This window comes from Fukomys damarensis, unplaced genomic scaffold, assembly GCF_012274545.1.
Source record: "Fukomys damarensis isolate Sample0158 unplaced genomic scaffold, DMR_v1.0_HiC HiC_scaffold_11, whole genome shotgun sequence".
NCBI classification, from domain to species: Eukaryota; Metazoa; Chordata; class Mammalia; order Rodentia; family Bathyergidae; genus Fukomys; species Fukomys damarensis.
In genome coordinates this window covers 36,810,690-36,832,040 of record NW_022900923.1, presented here as the reverse complement: position 1 = coordinate 36,832,040, position 21,351 = coordinate 36,810,690, and the positions used below count along the sequence as shown (strand labels likewise).

General features: G+C 35.2%; 2 protein-coding genes across 2 annotated transcripts in view; both read left to right on the top strand.

Annotated features, from left to right (window-relative positions):
* The window catches only part of Aspm (assembly factor for spindle microtubules), a 54,391-nt gene extending 47,001 nt beyond the window's left edge, over positions 1-7,390 (top strand). The window contains exons 23-29 of the mRNA XM_010635414.1: positions 917-1,066; positions 1,575-1,766; positions 1,900-2,092; positions 2,231-2,385; positions 3,785-3,961; positions 4,906-5,075; positions 7,224-7,390. Coding sequence (XP_010633716.1) covers positions 917-1,066; positions 1,575-1,766; positions 1,900-2,092; positions 2,231-2,385; positions 3,785-3,961; positions 4,906-5,075; positions 7,224-7,326 — 1,140 coding nt within the window. The 3' untranslated portion in view covers positions 7,327-7,390. The remainder of the gene's footprint in view (positions 1-916; positions 1,067-1,574; positions 1,767-1,899; positions 2,093-2,230; positions 2,386-3,784; positions 3,962-4,905; positions 5,076-7,223) is intronic.
* A 7,869-nt stretch (positions 7,391-15,259) lies between these two features.
* Positions 15,260-21,351, top strand: part of F13b (coagulation factor XIII B chain) — a 30,642-nt gene continuing 24,550 nt past the window's right edge. The window contains exons 1-2 of the mRNA XM_010635406.3: positions 15,260-15,479; positions 20,853-21,053. Of these exons, the coding sequence (XP_010633708.1) occupies positions 15,416-15,479; positions 20,853-21,053 (265 nt within the window). The 5' untranslated portion in view covers positions 15,260-15,415. The remainder of the gene's footprint in view (positions 15,480-20,852; positions 21,054-21,351) is intronic.

Sequence of the window (21,351 nt, the reverse complement as noted above, 5' to 3'; positions counted from 1 at the left end):
GTGGTAAGAAATTTGGGAGAATAATTTCCGAAAGAACGTAATCATTCATTTGAATTTATTCAGCAGCTGCAGAACCACGTAAACAGAACACTGGTCAACACAGATTTTTGTTCGTGAGTCCGCTATGGTCCACAAGTGTTCACTGCCAGGGACGCAAAATAGGACTTCTCTTGTGAAATAACTTGACAAAAGTAGTGAAAGGAATACAAAGCCAAGACTCTGGAAGTGGACGGGGTTCATTTTCACTCAAGCAGCACTTTGCTTCCTTCAGGCAACTCTTTGAGGAGTTGGAACTGCTTTCCTATGTTATCTTCCACATCTTTGGTGTGTCACAATTTTGTTGAGGGAACTCATCCCCTTTGGGTTTCCAATATGCAAAATACTGGAAGAGACAAGATGGTAGATTTCACATGAAAAAAGGATAATGTTTTATATTTTGTTCATTAGATAGAAGGCAAAAGACCAAAGGTCACAGTCGGGTGCTTATTTATAGTACTCTTACACTGGACTTGTGCTACATTATAAAATACTGAGGAAATTAATTCATATGATTTTGTCTGATGTAATGGTACCTTCTCTAACAGTTTGACTTGGAAGACTATTTTGAATTGAATGTTTATATTCTCTCATAGTAAGTGTATTACAAAGCGTTAACTAGCAGGTACTGGATAGTCTAGTTCATTTAAATGCTGTTTTTTTGTAACATGCCCAAAATATAATTTTGCTTCTTATATCCTAAGCTACAGGTTGTGCTATTAGAAATATTGTATGATGCTTATGATCACATTAAATTGAAATGGAAATAATTAAGTTTCTTTCGTTTATAGAACTTGATATTGCAGTTATAAAAATAAACATTGATTGCCTTACGAATCAGATACTTGATGATTAATATGGAACTGCTTTCCTCCTTTAGATTTTAGAACAGAGAGCCAAAATTCGAATTCTTCACTTCGCTGCAGCCGCGTATTATCACCTGTCTGCTCTTAGAATTCAAAGAGCATATAAACGTCACATGACTATGAAGAATGCTAAGAAGCAGATTAATTCAGTCATCTGTATTCAGGTTAGCTTCTCTGCAGTAAAACATTAACATACAAGTTTTCAGTAACAGAAATTGTGGTATATGATAAACATTTTCTGGATACTTTATGCTTAGGTCATATATTTAGATTTTCAGCCTATATCTGTTAGTGATTTGAGGTTGACGTTTTATGTCACATGAATAAATGTGTGAATTATTCTCTGATGTAAATGATACTGAAAAACATCAAAACTGTTGAGTGAAAAAAACGCACTGCAAACTGATGCACAGTTTAACAGAATGTGTATAAACTGCAAAGTAAAGGCCATGTTGTATAGAGTTCAGTACACACCACACACGCACACATTCAGTATGGACTGAAGGGTTTACGCCTTCCAGGAGCAGGAAATAAGTGAAGCAGGGAAATGGTGCCACTGGGGAGGGTTAAAAAATTTTGGTAATCTATTCTATTTCTTTCATTTGTATATGTGAATGTATGTTTTTTAAAAAACTGGAAATAAGAATGAAAAATAAATCCTGTTTTAAACAGAGATGGTTTCGAGCAAAATTACAACAAAAGAAGTTTATTGAGAAATATCATAGCACCGTAAAAACTAAGCATGCACTGCAAGAATGTCTGAACCAGCAAAACAGGGCTGCATCAGTGATCCAGAAAGCAGTACGTCGCTTTCTTCTTTGCAAAAGACAAGAAAAGTTTAATACTAGAATCACTAAAATCCAGGTAAGTGAAAGTTTTGTGGTTTTAGTTTTAAGATTGGAACATAAATTGAAGTTTTAGTTGAAACTTCTTGAAAATATACTGTAGAAATAGATGTAGATATATTGGCTGTATAATCTTAAATTTCTTTATTAAGGCATTGTGGAGAGGCTACTCTTGGAGAAAGAAAAATGATTGCACAAAAATCAAAGCTATACGACTAAGTCTTCAACTGGTCAGTAAAGAGATTCGAGAGGAAAACAAGCTATACAAAAGAACTGCCCTTGCACTTCATGATCTTTTGACATACAAGCACCTTTCTGCCATTCTGGAGGCTTTAAAGCATCTAGGTTAGTTTGTCCTAACAATATCTTTAAGATTAGGAGTGCATTTTTACCTTCAGCATTTAAAGAATGTTGCAATAATGCAATATGAGCCAAAGCTTCCTTCTGTTGCTGTGAGTTTAAATAGTATTTTTCCCCCTTCAGAGGTCGTCACTAGATTGTCTCCGCTTTGCTGTGAGAACATGGCTGAGAGTGGAGCGATTTCTAAAGTATTTGTTTTGATCCGAAGTTGTAATCGCAGTGTTCCTTGTATGGAAGTTATCAGATATGCTGTGCAAGTCCTGCTTAATGTAGCAAAGGTAATTTTTTATTTTAAGAATGCAACATTCATTGGTCAAGAAACAAGATCCTCAAAATTAAATTTATACTTCCTTATCACTATAATTTGGACCTGTAACTTAAAATTCATTTATGTACCAGAGTTGTATTTATTTTATTTATTTACTTATTTTGGGTTTTTTTTTTTTTTTTTTTTTTTTTTTTTGGTACCAGGGATCAAACTCAGGTCCTTGCTCTTGCAAGGCAGGTGCTGGAACCACTGAGATTTCTTTTTTGGTACCAGGGATCAAACTCAGGTCCTTGCTCTTGCAAGGCAAGCAGCAGAACCACTGAGCTAAATTCCCAGCCCTATGTACAGGAGTTTTAATGCAGGAAAATATTTACTGTACTAAAATGACTGGATTGAAATGCTGACTTATGTAACATTTCATTTCTACTACATTTATGTTATAGTAACAACTAGAATTTTAAAAGTATTTACTACATGCTAGTGTTTTTCATGTATTTAATCCTAATACCTACAGTAGTTCATATTACTCTATTATACAGGCAATAGTAATAATTATAGAAGTTGTGTGCAATCAAAAGTATTAAGATGAAAGTTTTACCTTCCCTACCCTCCTCCTAAGCTACAACTTAAATATTTTATATGGAGAGGTGCTGGTTAAGAACATAGTCTGATGCCAAAGCAACTGGATTTGATTTCAGCTCTGCAGATTCTTATAGGATACTTTCATCAACTGTAAAGTAGTATACATATGGTCCCATCTCAAAATGTTTTAGTGAAATTAAGTGACTTAGTTTATGTACAATGCTTGATGCAGACACGTAACCTTGAAAGTGTTAATTATTCTATTATTTTTAGCACTTTCATTATTTGTTGCCATGTAATATTCCATATAAATCTAATGGTGCAACTAGATAAATGAGACATTAAAAGTATATCCTAGACTAATTAGTATCAAAATTATTGTTTTATTTTAAAGCAAGCTCATCTTATTGTCAAGAAGCATATAATAAAGTAATTGGCTCATTATCTTAGCCTATATTTAACTATTACAGAAGTTTTCCTTTTTGTCTGAGAGGTTTTTACTAAAATGATCTGTAAAAGTTTGCTTTTATTTACTTCAAGATATTCTTTTGTAGATATTTTAGATTTGATTGGAACTTCAGAAGTTAGTAGGAATTACTTCAAGATATTCTTTTGTAGATATTTTAGATTTGATTAGAACTTCAGAAGTTAGTAGGAATGTAAAAGATGATGCAAATATGCATATAAATTAGATCCAGAAATGACAGTAATAAAAACAATGTCACAAAGCCTGCAAATGCTCCAAAAATTTGGCTCTCGGTTTTATTTCTGGTTGGGCTGTTTTTGAAGGGATGTGCTTAACTTAATTTTGTTCTGTTCTCTTCAAGTATGAGAAAACTACTTCAGCGGTTTATGATGTGGAAAACTGTATAGACACACTGCTGGAGCTCTTACAGATATACAGAGAAAAGCCTGGGGACAAAGTTGCAGACAAAGGTGGCAGCATTTTCACAAAGACTTGCTGTTTGTTGGCTGTTTTACTAAAGACAGCAAATCGAGCCTCTGTGAGTATTAAATGGTTTCATTTGTTTGAGGTTCTGTCAATATTTGATGTTTTTCTTTAAAGTAATCATGACACTGAAATAAGGTTTTGTTTGTATTTAAAGCTCCTTCTTGCAATGATAAAACCAAGAGTCATATGTATATATTTTTATGTACATACATACATATGTGGTACACACAATGTATATGTGTATTTGTTTCTTTCTGATACTAAAGAAAAGGAATTCTGAAAATTGAATTACTTGCAGCCATTTATTTGCAGTAACCATTTTTCATTTCTAGAGAGAATAGCAAATTATCTTAGCAAGGTAAGAAACCAGATACACGTTTCTCTATATATCTTCTTGTTGTAACCATAAAAGTATTTCGAGCATTTCTATGCAAGACAGCTCGATTATTCTCTCTAGATGTCATAATCCACATGGGAAACCATATTTGATAACAGTGGGAAACCTCTAAAGAATTTTAAGCAAGAAAATGCTATTTTCCAATTTAGATTTTAGCATCTTTCTCGTTGCTGATTGAAGAGTGAATTTGGGAGAGCAGGTATGGCTATAGGAGACCGTCAGAGAAGCAAGCAAGCGTAGATGTGTAGTGGACTGGGCAAGAGCTTATGTTTCACTAAGGTGGTGTCGATGAGTTAAGTGCATAACTTGAAACTTTGAAGAGGTAAAACTCACAAGACTTAGAACATGGAAACTGGCTAGGTATATTTGAGTATAATAGTTCTTTTTGTATTCAGTGTGGAGTTAAGAGTGCAACTTTTGAATATTTGTCTTTGTAATTGCCTTGCAAATTCATAATTTAAGTGAAATTACCTACTGAATTGAAAGCGCTTTTCTCTTCATTGTTAAAAGCATGTAACATTTATGATGATTGATTTTGCTATTCTAGGAGAGACAGAAATTTAATTCTTATTTTTAATAGATATATGTTTTCTTTTTAGGATGTACGAAGTAGGTCCAAAGTTGTCGACCGTATTTATAGTCTGTATAAACTTACAGCACGTAAACATAAAGTCAGTACTGATAGAATATTTTATAAACAAAAAAAGAATCCTTCTGTAGGCATTCCCTGTACTGCAGAAAAACCTGGAAGGACCAGAATAGTTTCAAGGTAAGTAGTTAAATGCCCTCTATAATTTTGTGTCACCGTTGATTCATTTAACAAGTGTTTACCAGTATTAACCATTGACCATAAGATATTGTTCTTGACAGTGGAGAAGCAACATCCAAATAGAATATTCAGTAAACTCTAAAGGAGGCAATCTCAGAAAACAATAAGATAATACTAATTTTGCTTTGGTTATTTATATTTTAATTAGTGTTTTGGGTATTTTAGTTATTCCAACAAACTTCTTGCATTAAACAGTTAAGAGCAAGTGCTATTTATAATTTTGTTATATCATTTTTATTTTCCTCAGTAAGAACAAACTAGACCTTTAGCTTTAAGAGTCTCTCGACCAAAATCTCAACCTCTAGGCCTTCCATAATCATCCTGGATTTTTATGAGCTGCTGTGACATAGTACCCCAAACTTGGTGACTTTTTAATAACAGAAACTTACTCTCTCCAGAAGTCCAAAAACGAGGTATTAATTAACCGTGCCACACCGACTTTGAAGGTTCTCCAGGACAGGCCTTCTCTGCTCCTCCAGCTTCATTGTCTCTTACGTGTCCCTTGCCCAGTGGCTGTGTAACTCTCATCTCTGCTCTGTCTTTACATGCCTTCTCCTCCCTGCTGTGCATCTGTAAAGACACTTGTCATTGGATTTATTGTTACCACAGACCGTGCTCAAGGATGATCTTATCTCAAGATCCTTTAATTATATGTATAACATTTCTTTTCCAAGTAAGGCAACATACACGGGTTCTGTGATTAAGACGTGAATAAGTATTTTGGGCCACCATTTAGCATACTACAGATGTGTGAAGATAATTATAGTCTAACTACTTTAAGACCTATTGCTTTACAGTTTTTTCAAAACTGGGTGTTTGCTTATGTGGTTAACCAGGCAGACCTCTCTCACTGTCAGAGAGTAGTAGCAAAGTGCTGTAGAGCTACATCTGGCATTGCAGGGTGCCAGACTTGAGGTTGTTACGCAGCATAGAGCTAGGTAGCGCAGGATAATGACAATGAGCAGCAGATTGGTGAAGAAAGTAATAATGATTGTGACAAATGCTAAGAAAGGCTATAACCTGGAGTTCCTGTTGGAGGAAGATGACTGGAAAAGCGTCCATGGCATGAATGCCAAAGGGTGGGAAGTTGAAGCTGAAGAAAGGGTGGGACTGAGTGGGAAGGAGTATTGCGTGATGAGTTTTATTCTGGATGAGCCTGAGAAACCTGTGACATAAACTGGGAAAATACAAATAAGTTACAAACTCAGCAGAGGCACCACTTAGAGGGTACACAGGGGACATGTGTAGAAAGGGAAAGGATCAAAAAGTAGTCGTGTTGGAGAGAAATGGAGTATACTAGGCAGTTTCAAATGTCCAAATTTAGGTCTGCGATTGATATAAAATAGAAGATCAGCCTGTTTGTATAATTTTTTTAAACTCTCTGTACAGTATTCATTTTAAAATTCAAATACAATTTTCCCCGCGGTTGTATAGGCAAGAGAAACAGTTCATGGCATTAGCAAATGAAATATATTGAGCTCACTAAGCTACTTAGGGAGAGAAGTGAGGACAGCACTCCGTGGGATGATGGGTATGTGCTGGGTGGAGGAGTTCAAACAGTGATTGTACTGAAGCAGATGATATGCATAAAACGAAGTGGTGGTTGGACAATGGAAGTCTCAAATTGAGACTTCAGTGGAAGTGTGCTTCTGAAGAAGAAAGGTCTAATATATGACCGTGTAAGGAAGGATTAGTTGTGGAAGAACATAAGAAAATGGCGAAAGCTGACCAGGCTCTTGGCCTCAGAGCCACGTGAATGTTGGTGTGGCTGAGAATGGTGACACGAGTTGAGAGAAGACCAAGAGCCAGTTTCCCAAAAATAAGGCATCGGGAGTTTCATCCGTGACTGAAAGGTGGTGCTGGACCTGGGCAGTGTAAGCTTTCTAGTGTGCATGCTGCTGAAGCACACACAGATAGCATAAGCTTTAAGGAAGCCGTAGTAGGTAGCGGTACAGAGCTCTCCCAACCCTTCGACAGGGTTGTAAAGGAAATGTGTTCAGGAGTAGCCATACTGAGTTCAGAACATTGAGTTCCCTTCTAGGGGAAGAACTGTATTAATGCCAATTTTTTTGTTTGTTCTTTAAACAGACTTAAGCCCGATTGGATTTTGAGAAGAGATAATATAGAAGAAGTCACCAATCCCCTGCAAGCTATTCAAATGGTGATGGATACAGTAGGCATTCCTTATTAGTAAATGTAAACATCTTCAGTGTGTTAGTATGAAGAAATACTAAAGCTAATCATGAATATGTTGCTTTCCGTGTACAAGTTTTAAAAGTTTGACTTTGTATTAAAAATAAATGTATATATATATATACTACAAGTAACTAAACTGTTCATTAAATTTTTCATTAAAGTTAAAGAGAATATTGAAAGTGTCTCTGGAGAACTTTTCTTTCCCAATAAAGTATATTAAGAGTTCTTAGCAATATTATTTTCCATACTATATATATTTTTTCTCTCACTGAGTTTATTGGTACATTTCAGGGACACAGTACAGTTACGTTCATCGTTGGGATCTTGCGCCTCTACAGGACAGGTCTTCCATACTGTGTTTTTTGTCGACTCTCCCGTTGCCTTCTACTCTTTCTTCAACAGAATTTTAATATAAATAAATGGTCTATTCACTTTGATATGTTATACTGCTAAGACTTAATTGGCCAATATAAAAATGTTACTGGCACTGTTTTCCTTTAAGATAGGTATAACCTAGTAGTTGCACAAGAAATATTAAATGAACTTACACATACAAGACAGTGACTTCTAGTTAAAACTATTTTATTGTTGTTGTTATTATTATTTTATTGTTCAATATCAAGCTGAAAAGTGTTAGAGGACTTTGAGCCTACATCTTTTTTCTCCCCTGGCTCAACTGTACAAATTACCGTTGGTTGAAGTGAGCAGTAACATCAGTCTTAACCAGGGCTCCCTTTTTGTCCCTGCCTAGGGAGATGTGTTAGATTTGACAAATAAAGGAATTCTAAGGCTGTCCTCTCTGCTTATAAAAGACTGCGTAAACAACCCTAATTTGACTAGATAGGGTGAAATTGTTACCCACCTTGAAATTCATTAAGGTTATACACTGTCAAATATAATGGATTGAAACCACTCTCACTCATTTAGAAGTACAAAAAAAAAAAAAAAAACAGCTGAATCAGGTGAGCTGAAAGAAATCGTGAGATACAAAAGATAAAAGTAATATAATTGCATTGCATTCTCATTTGTGTTTCCTAACGCTAGGTGTAGAGTCTTTTTACTCTATCTCATATTTAATGGGTAAATATGTTCACCTACTTAGCCAGATTCTCAAATCTTTTTCTTGTTTTATATGTCCAATCCAATTTTCAAAAAAGACCCCTATTTTGAGGGTGTTATGTAATGTGTTCTCATAATACGTGTCTGTGTATGCATATATACCTTGAAAATACTTTCAGAAACACTTGCTCTGGTCCATCATAATTTTAAGCATTTGACATAGATGACTGCATTTTCATAGTAATTTTAATTTGTATTTTCCTAATGCTAATCACGTTTGGTATCCATTTGTGTGTATTTTGCCATTTTTAATGTCATGACCATTTAAAAAATACTTTCTAAGTTGTGAGTTCTTTTCATATTCTGAACACAAGACGTGACTTGCAAATATTCTCACCTAGTCTGTCATTTAACTGTGCTTTTTGAAGAGACATTTTTAATTTCAGTGAAGTCTAATTTATTTTTATTGATTATACTTTTTGGTATAAAAAAAACAGCTAAAAAGAGTTTAATCCAAGGCCACAAAGATTTTCTGTTTTTCTACTAGAAGTTGTATCAGTTTGCTATACAATTTGTTGATCCTTTTTAAGTTAATTTTTTTATATGGAACAAATAGTGGATCAAAGTACTGTTTTTTGTTTTGCATATGGATTGCCTGCGTTCCAGAAGTATTTATTTAAAAAGACTATTCTTTCTCCATTAAATTTCATTTGTACATTTCTCAGAACATCAATCGATCATTTATACATATAAAAATATATATATACTTTTTTTTGGGGACTCTCTTTATCCAATCCAGTCTCTGATCACATTACCTCCTCTTTAATTTTCTGACTCACTCTTAGAATATTTTTCATTGAATTAAGGTGAATATTCTGGTAATCCAGCGTGATCTTGTTTCAAGATCTTTAATTACATCTACAGAAACCCACGTAAAGGTTCTGGAGATTAGAATATGGATATTTCCCTCTTTTAGTTCTGTAGATCTTTGTTATTGTGTTTATATACTTACCACTGTAATGATCAGATGATCTTTTTATTCTTTGTCCTGAAACATTGCTTGATATTAACATAGCACCCCTCTTAATTATGATAAAATATATGTAATATTTGAAGCATTTTCAAGCATTAAAATGGTTCTTGGCATTACGTGCATTCATAGTTTTGGACATTCCATGTTTCTTCTGATTAGGCATGCCTAGCATGTATATTAATTTTTTAAGCTTCTATAACAAATGTTCACAAACTTACCGGCTTACAGTATTAGAGATTTCTTTCACAATTTGTAGCTCACTGGTCTGAAATGACGATCATGACACTCCCCTAATGCCCCAGGAGAGAGTCTATTTCCTATCTCTTCCAGCTGATAATGACCCAGGTATTCCTTGGATTCTAGCCATATCAGTCCAGTCTCTGATCGTATTACGTTCTTTTTGAGACAGGGCCTCACTATATAGCCCAGGCTAGTCTCGAACTCATAGCGATCCTCCTGCCTCAGCCTCCCGAGTGCTGGGATTACAGGCATGCACCACCACACCCAGCTATATTACCTCCTTATGTCTTTGTTTAATCTTCTGGGTTTTTTTTTTTCTTTTTTTTGAGACAGGGTCTCACTATGAGTCTGACCTGGAACTCACTATGTAGCCCAGGCTGGTCTCAAACTCACAGCAATCCTCCTGCCTCAACCTCCAGAGTACTGGGGTTACAGGCGAGCGCCACTACTCCCCGCCTGTTTAATCTTCTGACTCACTCTTGGAATATTTTTCATTGAATTAATAAGGGGGAACAGCCTAGTAATCCAGCATGATCTCATCCCAAGATCCTTAATTACATCTGCAAAAACTCATTTTCCAAATAAAGTAACATTCAAAGATTCTGAGAATTAGAATAGGGATATTTGGGAAGCCATTGTCTGACACACTGTCTAATTGTATTTTACTTCTATCTGTGTTTTAGAGTGATATGGGTTTCTTTTCAAAGCATATTATTGGCCCTTTATTTTTAAAACGAGTCCTCTTTTAATGGAGGTATTTAAAGTTTAGTTATGTTTATTAATGTGACTGAATTTAAATCTATTTTCATTTTCTAGTCATTTCATCTGATTTTTTTCTTTTCTATCCTTTTTGGATCGATTGAATGGGTTTTATTTTTGTCATGCTTGATCCGTAACTTTTTTGTTTAATATAACTCTTGTTACTTGATACACAGATTTCTATAACATCGAGTACAAGGATCTTCCAGTTTACTAAATTTCTCTGTTCCTTTGTGCTGTTGTCAACAGTTTACTTCTAGTAAACCTTACAATAAATTGCTAACATTTTCATCATTTTTACTTTAAACAATTGTAGGGACAGTGAGAAGGATAGGGAAGGGGGAATAAGGGAAAAGGAAGAAAAAAATGAGAAAATGTAAAAATGGAATTAAAGTGTTTGAAGGAGGGAGGGGAGGGGAGGGTGGGGACAAGAGGAAAAAAATGAGAACCAAGACCTGGCATGTAAAGGTACAAGATCCCAGTAATGAATGTAACTGTACTGTCTACCTAGAATGTACCAATAAATTCAATTTTAAAAAATATATTTATATTTTTAAGCTTTGTATTTATTCATACAGGTGCTATTTGTTGACTTTTCGGTCCTCTGTAGGTGCAGATTTTCATCTGGTATCATTTTCCTTCTGCCTGAAGTACTTTGATTAATATGACTCAATGCGGGTTGGCTGGTGAATTCTTTCAGCTATGTATGTCTGAAAGGCGTTTTTCTTAACTTTTCTTGCTTCATTTTTAAAACATACTGGGTATAGAGTTATACATTGGTAGCTTTTGGCAATTTTATTTTGTTTTTATGAAACCTTAGGATTTTATTTCTAGAGCCATTTTTAATGTTTATTTAAAAGGTCAGCAACAAGGGGAAAACATGAGAACCAAGACCTGTCATGTAAAGGTACAAGATCCCAATAATGAATGTAACTGTACTGTATACCTGAAATGTACCAATAAACTCAATGAGGATAAAAAAAAAAGTGATCAGCAAACTTGGACTACTGAATTAATCTCAAAATTATTTCTAAAACATAGAAGTAGCTATTACTGCATTAGGGATGAGCTTTATTTTAGAAATGAATTTATTTTTATTCAGAGATAAAGAATTTTAAATGCAAAAGAAAAGTACTTTTCTAAAGTCATAATCTGGTTATTGAGATTACAAATCAGCTGAGTGACTCCAAACCTCTACCACATTAACAATAAACAAGCAAAACTAGACAAAGTTTCTGAAAAGACAATTTAAAGTGTGAATTTTAGCCTTAATAAATACGTCATATCCTATAGTGAAGGTAATTGAAGTTTGATATTTGTACATTTGCAAAATGATGTGTTCATGGCTTTGTAAAATAATTTTTTCCCCCGGCACTGGGAATCGAACTCAGGACCCTGTGCGTTAGAGGCAGACATGGTACCGCTGAGCTAAATACCTGGCCCTATAAAAGAATATATTTTTGTTCATGGCTTACACTCTGCGTCATATTTTGACCATTATTTTCAAATCATAATACATTGTAGATTAATTATTGTTATTCTCTAATTTTATGATATTTTGTTTTTTCATAGAAGTAAAGTTTTTTTATATTTTTTAATATCTACTTGCATAACATTAAAGTTAACACGCTGATGTGGTTCAGATGCAAATGAGGAAAATGTTATAGGAAACTACAGGAAAGGCAGCAAAATAAAAAATACAGAGAATGGATCTACATCAAACTAAAGCTCTGCATAGCAAAGGAATCCATCAAGCCTGGAGATAAAAGTATGAAGTTTGAGTAAATGTTTGCAGACCACATATTTAACAAAGCGCTGATAGCCAAAATATATGAGCGACTCCCACAACGCAAAAGCAAAAGAAATAACCTTATTTTAAAAGGGTAAAATCCTTATATAGATGTTTCTCCAAAGAAGACAAACAAATACCAACAGGCACATGAAATGTCACCTGACATCACTAATTATCAGGGAAATGAAAGTGAAAATCACATATATGCGACCTCAATCCTGGGAGGGTGGCTATTATAAATAAAAACGAGAGCTGCTGCTGAGAAAGTTGAGAAAGAGGAACCATGTGCAGTATCGGGGTGGCAGTAAACGGGCACAGTCCTTGGAAAACAATGAGATTTCTCAAAACATCGAAGGAACAGTTACCTGATTCAGCAGTCCTACTCCTGGACGTGTGTCCCAAGAACCTGAAATGGAAATTTCGAAGAGATGGCTGCACCAGTTTGTGAATTCCAGCATCATTCACAATTGTCAAGATACAGGAATACACAAACTGTTCATTGTTGGAATAAATAGATAAAGAAGAGTTGGATACACAAACAATGGCCATTTTACACACCCTTGGATAAGAGAAATCCTGGATGGACTTGGATGGATGATGAAACCTTGAAAAACAAGCGCTCACATCCCCACTGATGTATGTAAGATAGTCAAATAGATAGAAGGAAAATGTTGAATAATGGTTAATAGGGTCTAGAGAGAAAGGAAAATAATGATGTGTTGCTCAAAGTATAAAGTCCCAGTTATGCAAATAAATTCTGGATATCTACTTTTTTTTTTTTTTTTTTTTGAGACAGGGTCTCACTATGTAGTTGAGACTGACCTGGGAACTCTCTATGTAGACCTGGCTGGTCTTGAACTCACAGCGATCCTCCTGCCTCAGCCTCCCGAGTGCTGGGATTATAGGTATGTGCCACCACGCCTGGCTCAGGATTCTATTTTGATACCAAGTGTTGAACTGTAAGAATTGCACTTCTCTGTAAGTCTGTGTCTGTACAGGCCAATATCAGGATTATCTTGTAGGCCCTTTTCTATTTTCTAGCCTCATTTCTGATATTTCTATTAATAATTGGTTGATTATCAAATCTTGTGTGGGAAATTTTAGCAGTTTAAGACTCTGTCCGGCTTGGATATCTACTATTAAAAATAGAATTAATTGAAGTATTTTAGAATTAAAAAGAATTGAGAGGTTAATGGTAGAATCCAGGTAGAGGTTCTGTTTGAAAAAAATCTTTTAACGAGAAGAGTATCTTTAAAAATAAGCAGATAACAAAATATTTCCTGACACTATCAATTATTCAACGTTTTATGAACAGCAGAATGGATAATTTGTGGCATAATCACAATATGGAAAACTATTCAGACAACTACCTGCTACATCTTTAAAATATGATTGTCTCTCAAAATGTTAAAAAAGGAATTAGATAAAATATATACTACTTGATGCTATTTATGTAAAAGTAGGCAAAACAAATTACCGTTAGAAGGAAAGATACTGTTTCACACTGGTGTGGTTGCAGTAGTAACTTGTAAGGGACTCTAGAGGTTTGTATGTTGTTTCTTGTTGTGAGTTCTGTATTCATGGAAGTGTTCAGTTTGCGAGAGTTCGTTAATATGTAGACTTGGTATGGGCACTTTTAGATTTTTATAAAATGTTACAAAATTAAAATGATACTAGTTCTCACCATATAGTATTATTAGTGTTATTTTAAATTTAAAACATATTAGAGGGCTGGGGATGTAGCTCAGCGGCGCCATGCCTGCCTGGCAAGCACAAGGTCCTGTATGAAAACAGCAACAACTCCCTAGAATATGAACCCCATAAGGATAACAAATTTAGCCTATTTTTTAACTACTATCTTCCACCAGACTACAGGAAGGCCTAGTATATAATGGACATTAAAAACACTTTTCATAAATGAGTGATGATATACCAAAGTGATTATTCACCACTTGCCACAGAGTTCAAACCCTAAACGTCAGCCATTAGTATTTTTAACAATACTTTTCTATCATCGACTGAGACAAGATCATTTATGCCTTCAAGGAGCGTGATCTAGCGAATAACATGCAGTGTGACTGTGTTTCATTTTTTATTTTATTTTTTTATTTATTTTTTCCTCATTGAGTTTATTGGTACATTTTAGGGATACAGTACAGTTACATTTGTCGTTGGGATCTTGTACCTTTACGTGACAGGTCTTGGTTCTCATTTAAATGTTTCATTTTTAAAAAATTATTACAGTAGGGCCAGGGATTTAGCTCAGTGGATCCACCACTTGCCTTGCAAGTGCAAGGACCCAAGTTTGATCACTGGTATCAAAAAAATTATTACAGTAAAAGACACATTGCTATTAATCTTCCTCAAAATACTCCTTCTGCCTGTGAACCCGCATATACCATTCTTCTTGACACTTTCTGAAGAAGTTCTGGCAGTCCTCTTTCATGACTCTTTTTAGTTGCACTGTTCTGCCTGCCTCAATGTTTAGAATAAATCAAAATATTTACCCTTAGTGGTAATTTTGACCTTGGTGAAGAGTCAGGATTAGCACTGTGCCAGATCCAGCGAATAAGATGGATAAAGGACACTTGGTGCCAGCATTCATTTTATTTTTTATCACACCTCATAAAGATATGCATGAAAGATTACTTCCAGAATTGCTTCAGAAAGTGGCAAGAAAAAATAGGATGATTGTGTTTGAAGAAGTGGAGGTTTTGGGGGGCATTCATAGCAAAGTGTTCATTTACTGTAATAAAGTTTCAAACATTTAAACATTCACCTTATGTTTTTGTCACTCCTTTTAACATCATGTCTTTATTATCTCTTGTTCCTAAGTTCATCCTTTCACTTGATCAATATCAGTAAACATCAGTGGCCAGATGAACTTTACTCTATGAACTTAAAATTGGGAATCAGAGTTGAAAATTCGCGCAGCTGACGTAGCCTGTGTTAATTATGTTGTGGCTATTGTCCTTATTTGTTGTTATATTGTTACTGGTCTCTGGTAGAACAGTAATGTCGATTAACATAGTTGTATGACTTTAACATTATTTGAAAATATTAAATTGAAATAAAAGGTTTCACCACATAGCCTTAGATGTTGTAAATTATTAACTTTCTCTTCAAGAAAGTGTTGTGTACCGAATGACAAATTTCCAGCATTTGGAATTGCTAAAATCTTCATGAAGCACACCATTGAAGATGAGGTTGAAACAATTGGCTTTTATTGTTATAGTAATGATCTCAGGAGAACTCCGTGCAGAAGGTAAAATTAATATTCTTTATTCTATGAAAATATCAATTGGGATGCCAGTATTCAGCTGTTAATGTAAAACTTTTTATATTTTTATTTTGGTATATTGATTTTATAACACGTTTTTTAAGGATATAACAACATCAGCCTCTGGGTAAATTATTATGTTATTATTCTAGTAGCATGACAGAAAAACGAAACAAAATCCTTGATTTCTCTAGTTTTATGGAGACTAGGATCAAAGTATTTAGATGAAAGGGTTTTCTGGTTAGCAATATGGTTATTTAAAAGTCACATATAACACTTCATCCTAATTTTATGTAAGAATCCATTTTTAACACTAACAAAACTTGTACAATTTTAATCCTTTGTTCATACTGTGACAGCTTCATGTAGGAAATTTGAAAACAAAATAACCATAAATCATGAGCCTGATTTTCTACTCTTTAACTTTGATATTTATGCCAATGATTTATGTCAAGTCCAATGATTTATGATAATGGTTGGCATTATCAATAGTCATTAGTAAGAGGATCACACAGTTGATTATATAAACAAGGACACTTTTTAGAGAAACAGAGTCCTTATTAATAGTTATGTCTGGACAACAGGTTACCCCAACTCTCCAGTTAATTTCCTATTAGAAACCTTTTTACCCATAGTGTATAAATCGGGTGTGACAATAAAAGCTAGGCACTATTGTGATTTGTGCTAAGAAGAGTTAGTGTAGTTAGACTGTAGGATGAAGATGTATCCAGGCTACTTAGCAAGCAGCAATAGTGAGTATAAAAAGTGGGAGACAATTGAAATAAACCTTTTCTAAAATGGACACTAGAGAACTTGCTGAAATATAACACCTATAGGTTATACCTGCTTTTCAGTTGAATAGTTTACTATAAGCTTTCTATTAAGAATTCAATCAAAATGATGAAAGTGAAGTAAATGACATTTATTTTATTTGATGCATTTCATTCTATAGTAGGATAATTTGCACAAAGTTTCCCTTGATTTTATTTCTCTGTCTAAATAGATATACCGCTAATATATTTGTCTCTTATCTACACTTTGATTAATTTTCTATTACGTGGCTACAATCTTGTTTCACACAAACAAAAAATACAGTCTCCACATATGAAGGACCCTGACCCCATGTGCCATGCTTTCCCAGACCCTGTTGTGATCGCCCTGTTGTTCTCTCAGGGTGAGAAATCAAGCTACGTGTTCTCATCTCATGGTACGCAATCATTATTGTACTCTGACAGGCCTAACTTCTGCTTTCTTTACACATTTTCTCTTTTCCTCCCTGATCTTGAATTGCATTTTCTCTGGGCCCCACCATCATGTTGGGTCCGTTCTTAAATAGTCAAATACTTTAGTAAAATGCTTTGTGGGTGTTTTACAGTCACATTAATAGAAACTTGCACTAGATTTTTGTCTTCTTATTTTATTTAATACTGTTCGAATATGTTTACAGTTTTGGATCTGTTGTTTTTAACTGCTGCATGGTACTTCTTGTATCTCACCTATCTATTGTTCCAATAATGGACACTGTAATTCTCTGTCTCCTGTCTGAAATTAATACCGTCACATCACCTTATTTCTCTGTGAGAATTTCTTCAGTCCTATTTACTCGTGAGGGATTTGAGAGGCAGACTTCACATGCATTTCTCTGAGTACATAAGGAAGGTCGCTACGCAGAGTGATTATTTAAATGTACATCGTCTCTAAAACAGGACGTGACTTTCTGCCTCCTGTGGTCCTTTTTCAGCACTATGTGCCATTTTGCTGTTCATGAACCGGTATCTTTTATTTATTTGCAATTCTCTGATTCTTAGTTTGTACATGTCTTTATATCCATTTTTAGATGCTCAGACATCTGTGATTTCTTGTTTTACATGTGACTGGCATTTTCCTTTGCTTTGTGCCTTTTTATGGCTGACTTGTGGGGACGCTGTAAATTGTAAGTCTTAACTTTTTCTCAATTTTAAGACATTGCAGCCCCCCGATCCAGTACCAGGGATCAAACTCAGGGCCTTGTGCTTGCCAGGCAGGCATGGAGCCACTGAGCTACATCCCTGGCCAGACATCACACTTTTTTTCTTTCAAAATGCTATCATGCTTTGTGGACTGTGACTTTCATTGAAAGAAATCATTACTGTTGATATAATAATCACATTCACAAAATTTTGCCACATGGTTTCTGCTTCTTTCCTGCCCCTCTGAATCACACCGTGTGATTGTTGCCTCTGGAATTGTGTGTGTTGGGAGCCTTAATGTCACAAAGCAAAATTTAAATTTTTGTTTTTACTCATTCGATCTTTGGCTAAAACCGTTCTGCTGTTTTCCTTATTTATAAATATATTTTCATGCTCAGAAAATTTCTTTGTTTATTCTCTTAGCCCTTTATTTCTGGTCTAGAATATCAGTCTCTCCCATTATCTATTCCAGGTTATCCATTATGTGAACTTGAAATTCTCCACCTATTTGTTAAGTGTGCTATAAAGCTGATATTTATTGTCACTTGTTCACTTTCTCTTATTGTTATTAGCAGAGCGCCTCACATTTCTTACTGTGATTTTTGAATGAATTCATGGTTCCGCATGATATGTCAGCTCCTGTAACCTGTACTGCGTCTCTCCTGGTGATGGGGAGGGAAGGGCCTGCCCAGACAGGGCACGTTTGAAGCCGTGGTACAGGATATCGTCCACCCATCTGTCTCCCTTCTGGGTCCGACAAGAGACCCTCAGGGAACATTCTCGTGTACTCACTATAGAGATGCTGGAGAAGTTGGAAGACTCTTCTCCCTGTGAATTTCTGGTCCTTGGCTAAGGAAATAGGGAGAAGGGTTCTCAGCACTTGGGCACTCTCCTGCACGTGCTTCTCTCTGCTCTCCTGCTCTTAGGTGCTTGCACTTGTATGGTACTCCTCTGTCTGTGCCCATTTTCCTCAGGCTTATTATTTGATGCTTCAGATTAGCGTTTGGGTAGACAGTGCTCGGACAAGGCACTGAAACCAGAGTAATAACTGGTTTCAAAACTTCCAACACCCGTGACTACTGTTTCTTTTCAACATAGCTCCCAAGGATTGCCAAGGCTTTGTTTTTGTTTTGTTTAGGTACCTTTATTTTAAAAAGACCCCTAACATATAGATTTTTTAAAAATAAACATTTTATTTGGAATATAATATATACTGTGAATGTCAGAAGATAAATTTGTATGCATTTTAACCCAATTTTCTATCATCCAGATCAAGACAGAGAACACAACAGTACCCCAGACACCTTCCAAATGACCACTCAAAATGAACCCCAAAATTAACTATTCTGACTTCATTACTAGGGGCTAGTACTCTTTTAGAAAGTACTTAAATGCATATGATAATTTATTTGTGGCTGACTTCTTTCATATGAAATGTGAAATTCACCTCTGTGCTGTATAATATTCTGTTGTATGCATAGTCTAAAATATATTTATCTTTTTGGGCATTAATGGGCCCATTTTTTTTAATAATTTGAGGTTCTATGAATAGTGCTGATATGGACATTATTTTACACGTTTTGGTGTTCACAAATGTATCCTTTTCTGTTAGTTCATGTGTTATGTACTCTGCTTTAATAAATATTATTACCCTGACATTTTCCCACAACATCCATTTGAACTCTCACATGAAAATGGTACTGATATAGGGGGAAAATATAACCTCCAAACTACTAGATGTCAGAGACACCAAGTTCCTGTCCCCTGAAATCAAAGAAAGTATTCCCAAGGACAGTGGAGGTTAAGAGTAGGAAAGGTTTATTGGGAAACAGGAATAGCTCCTGAGAGATGGGAGGGGTTATAGAGTTGTCACAGAGGTTGTTTGTCAGGGTAATTTATACAGCGAAGTCACAATGTGGGTAACACATGAGTCAAATTATAATCAGCCTATAGGATTATCCACATATCTTCTCAGCTAATATTAGTCCAGTAGGGAAGCAGGTCACACAGCAAGGGTACACGGAAAGGACAAAGGTATTTGGGGGAGGGATAGGTCCAGAAGCTGTGGTGACGGATGCCTATGTGGACTTTACTGGACCAGACAATACCAATTACAGTATAACTCCAGTACCCTTCAGGGAGCCATGCAGGCCTGGTCGTTCAATTATCTGGAGGCCTGGCCTTCGACAGCTGCACCTCCAGCCACATTTTTAATGTCTTTATTTTTCTGCTGGCTTCCTTGACAGTCCAGTCCCTTTCTGACTGTACGTTAATGTCTAACTTAGCTGTCGATCATGGTATGAGAGGAACTATTTCTTCATATCTTCACCAATCATTGAGATAGTCCATCTTTTTATTTCAGCAATTCTTGTAGATTTGCCGTACTAGCTCATGGTGGTTTAAATGCGTAGTTCCTTTATGACTAGTAAGGAACACTTTATCCCGTTTGTTAAGTTCTTGCCCAATAATTTTATTTTAATTGGCTGTCTTTTTCTTAGAAGAAAAACAAAAGCCATTTCCCCCCACAGTATGTGAATTTGCACATCTTTAGGAGAACCTCTTCTCTTCTAGAACTGTGCCATCCAATATAGCTGACGTGACCCATAGCCTTCGCTATTCATGGTTTCCAAAGTGCAGATTCAACCAGATCGAGATAGAAAATATTTGGAAAACATTTCAGAAAGTTCCATAAATCAAAACTTGCTGTTGCCATATGCCAAGTACTATACTGAATCCACACAAGTAAACTGAGGTGTAGCCATTTATTAGGTATTTTAAATATCTGAAGTTCATGTGAAGTGGAATTATATGCAAATACTACACCATTTTATACAAGGAACTTAAGCATCCTTAGCTTTTGATATCTGCAGGGAGGTCTTAGAATCAATTCTCCACCAATACTGAGGGACAACTCTGACTATTGAGTATGTGAGAAGTTGTTATTCAAGTTCAGATATGTAGTAGAAACCCACTCTGGATTTTAGAGAGTAAGATAAAAAGAATGGAAAATATTTTAATAGGCTGAATGAAATTAAACCTATTAAAACTAACTTCAATTATTTCCTTCTAATGATGTCACCACTAGAAAATTTAAAGTTACACAGGCAAGTTGCATTATGTATCTATCAGAAAGTGCTAGTCCACAAAGTTTGGGAAATCTTCCTTGAGGAAGTAGCCCACCAGTTTTACCCCGATTGGCAGGGTTGTTTAGAGTTGCTAGAAGATTACTTAGAATGGCAAAAGTAAAGGAATGCTTGGTGGTCACAAAAGTACCTTAAACATTTAGACAATAAAAATAAGTATAAGTTGAAGTGTTTGCAAATGTTTCTTCACAAATGTTTCTTCATCAGAAATTTCATGGTGTGAGATATGGTTTTCCCATTTTCAGTTTCGGTTTTGCTTATTTCAGAGAAAACTTGTGGTTTTCCAACTGTGCAAAATGGAAGGATTGCCCAATATTATTATACTTTTAAAAGTTTTTACTTTCCAATGAGCATAAACAAAAAATTGTCATTTTTCTGCTTGGCTGGTTATACCACTGAAAGTGGAAAACAAGAAGGGCGAACAAGTTGTACAACAGAAGGCTGGTCTCCAGAACCCAGGTGCCTCAGTAAGTGAGCACATTCTGTCCACATGATGGCTTAGTATTGTACTACAGTAAACTAGCTCCTAAGAAGACAATTCATTTCATGAAGTATATAAAATGTTTAGTCCTTTTGTTAGATAAGAACAACACTGTCTTTTTATAAAGTTCTATACCTGAAATTATGTAGATAATGCTTTCATAGAAAAATGTTTTATTAATTTTTAATAATATCCTGTGAAGGGAGTAAGGATGATAACTCAAATTATCATTTATCAAATTGCATGTGGTAGAGAGATGCAACTGAGTTACTTTAAGTAGTGAA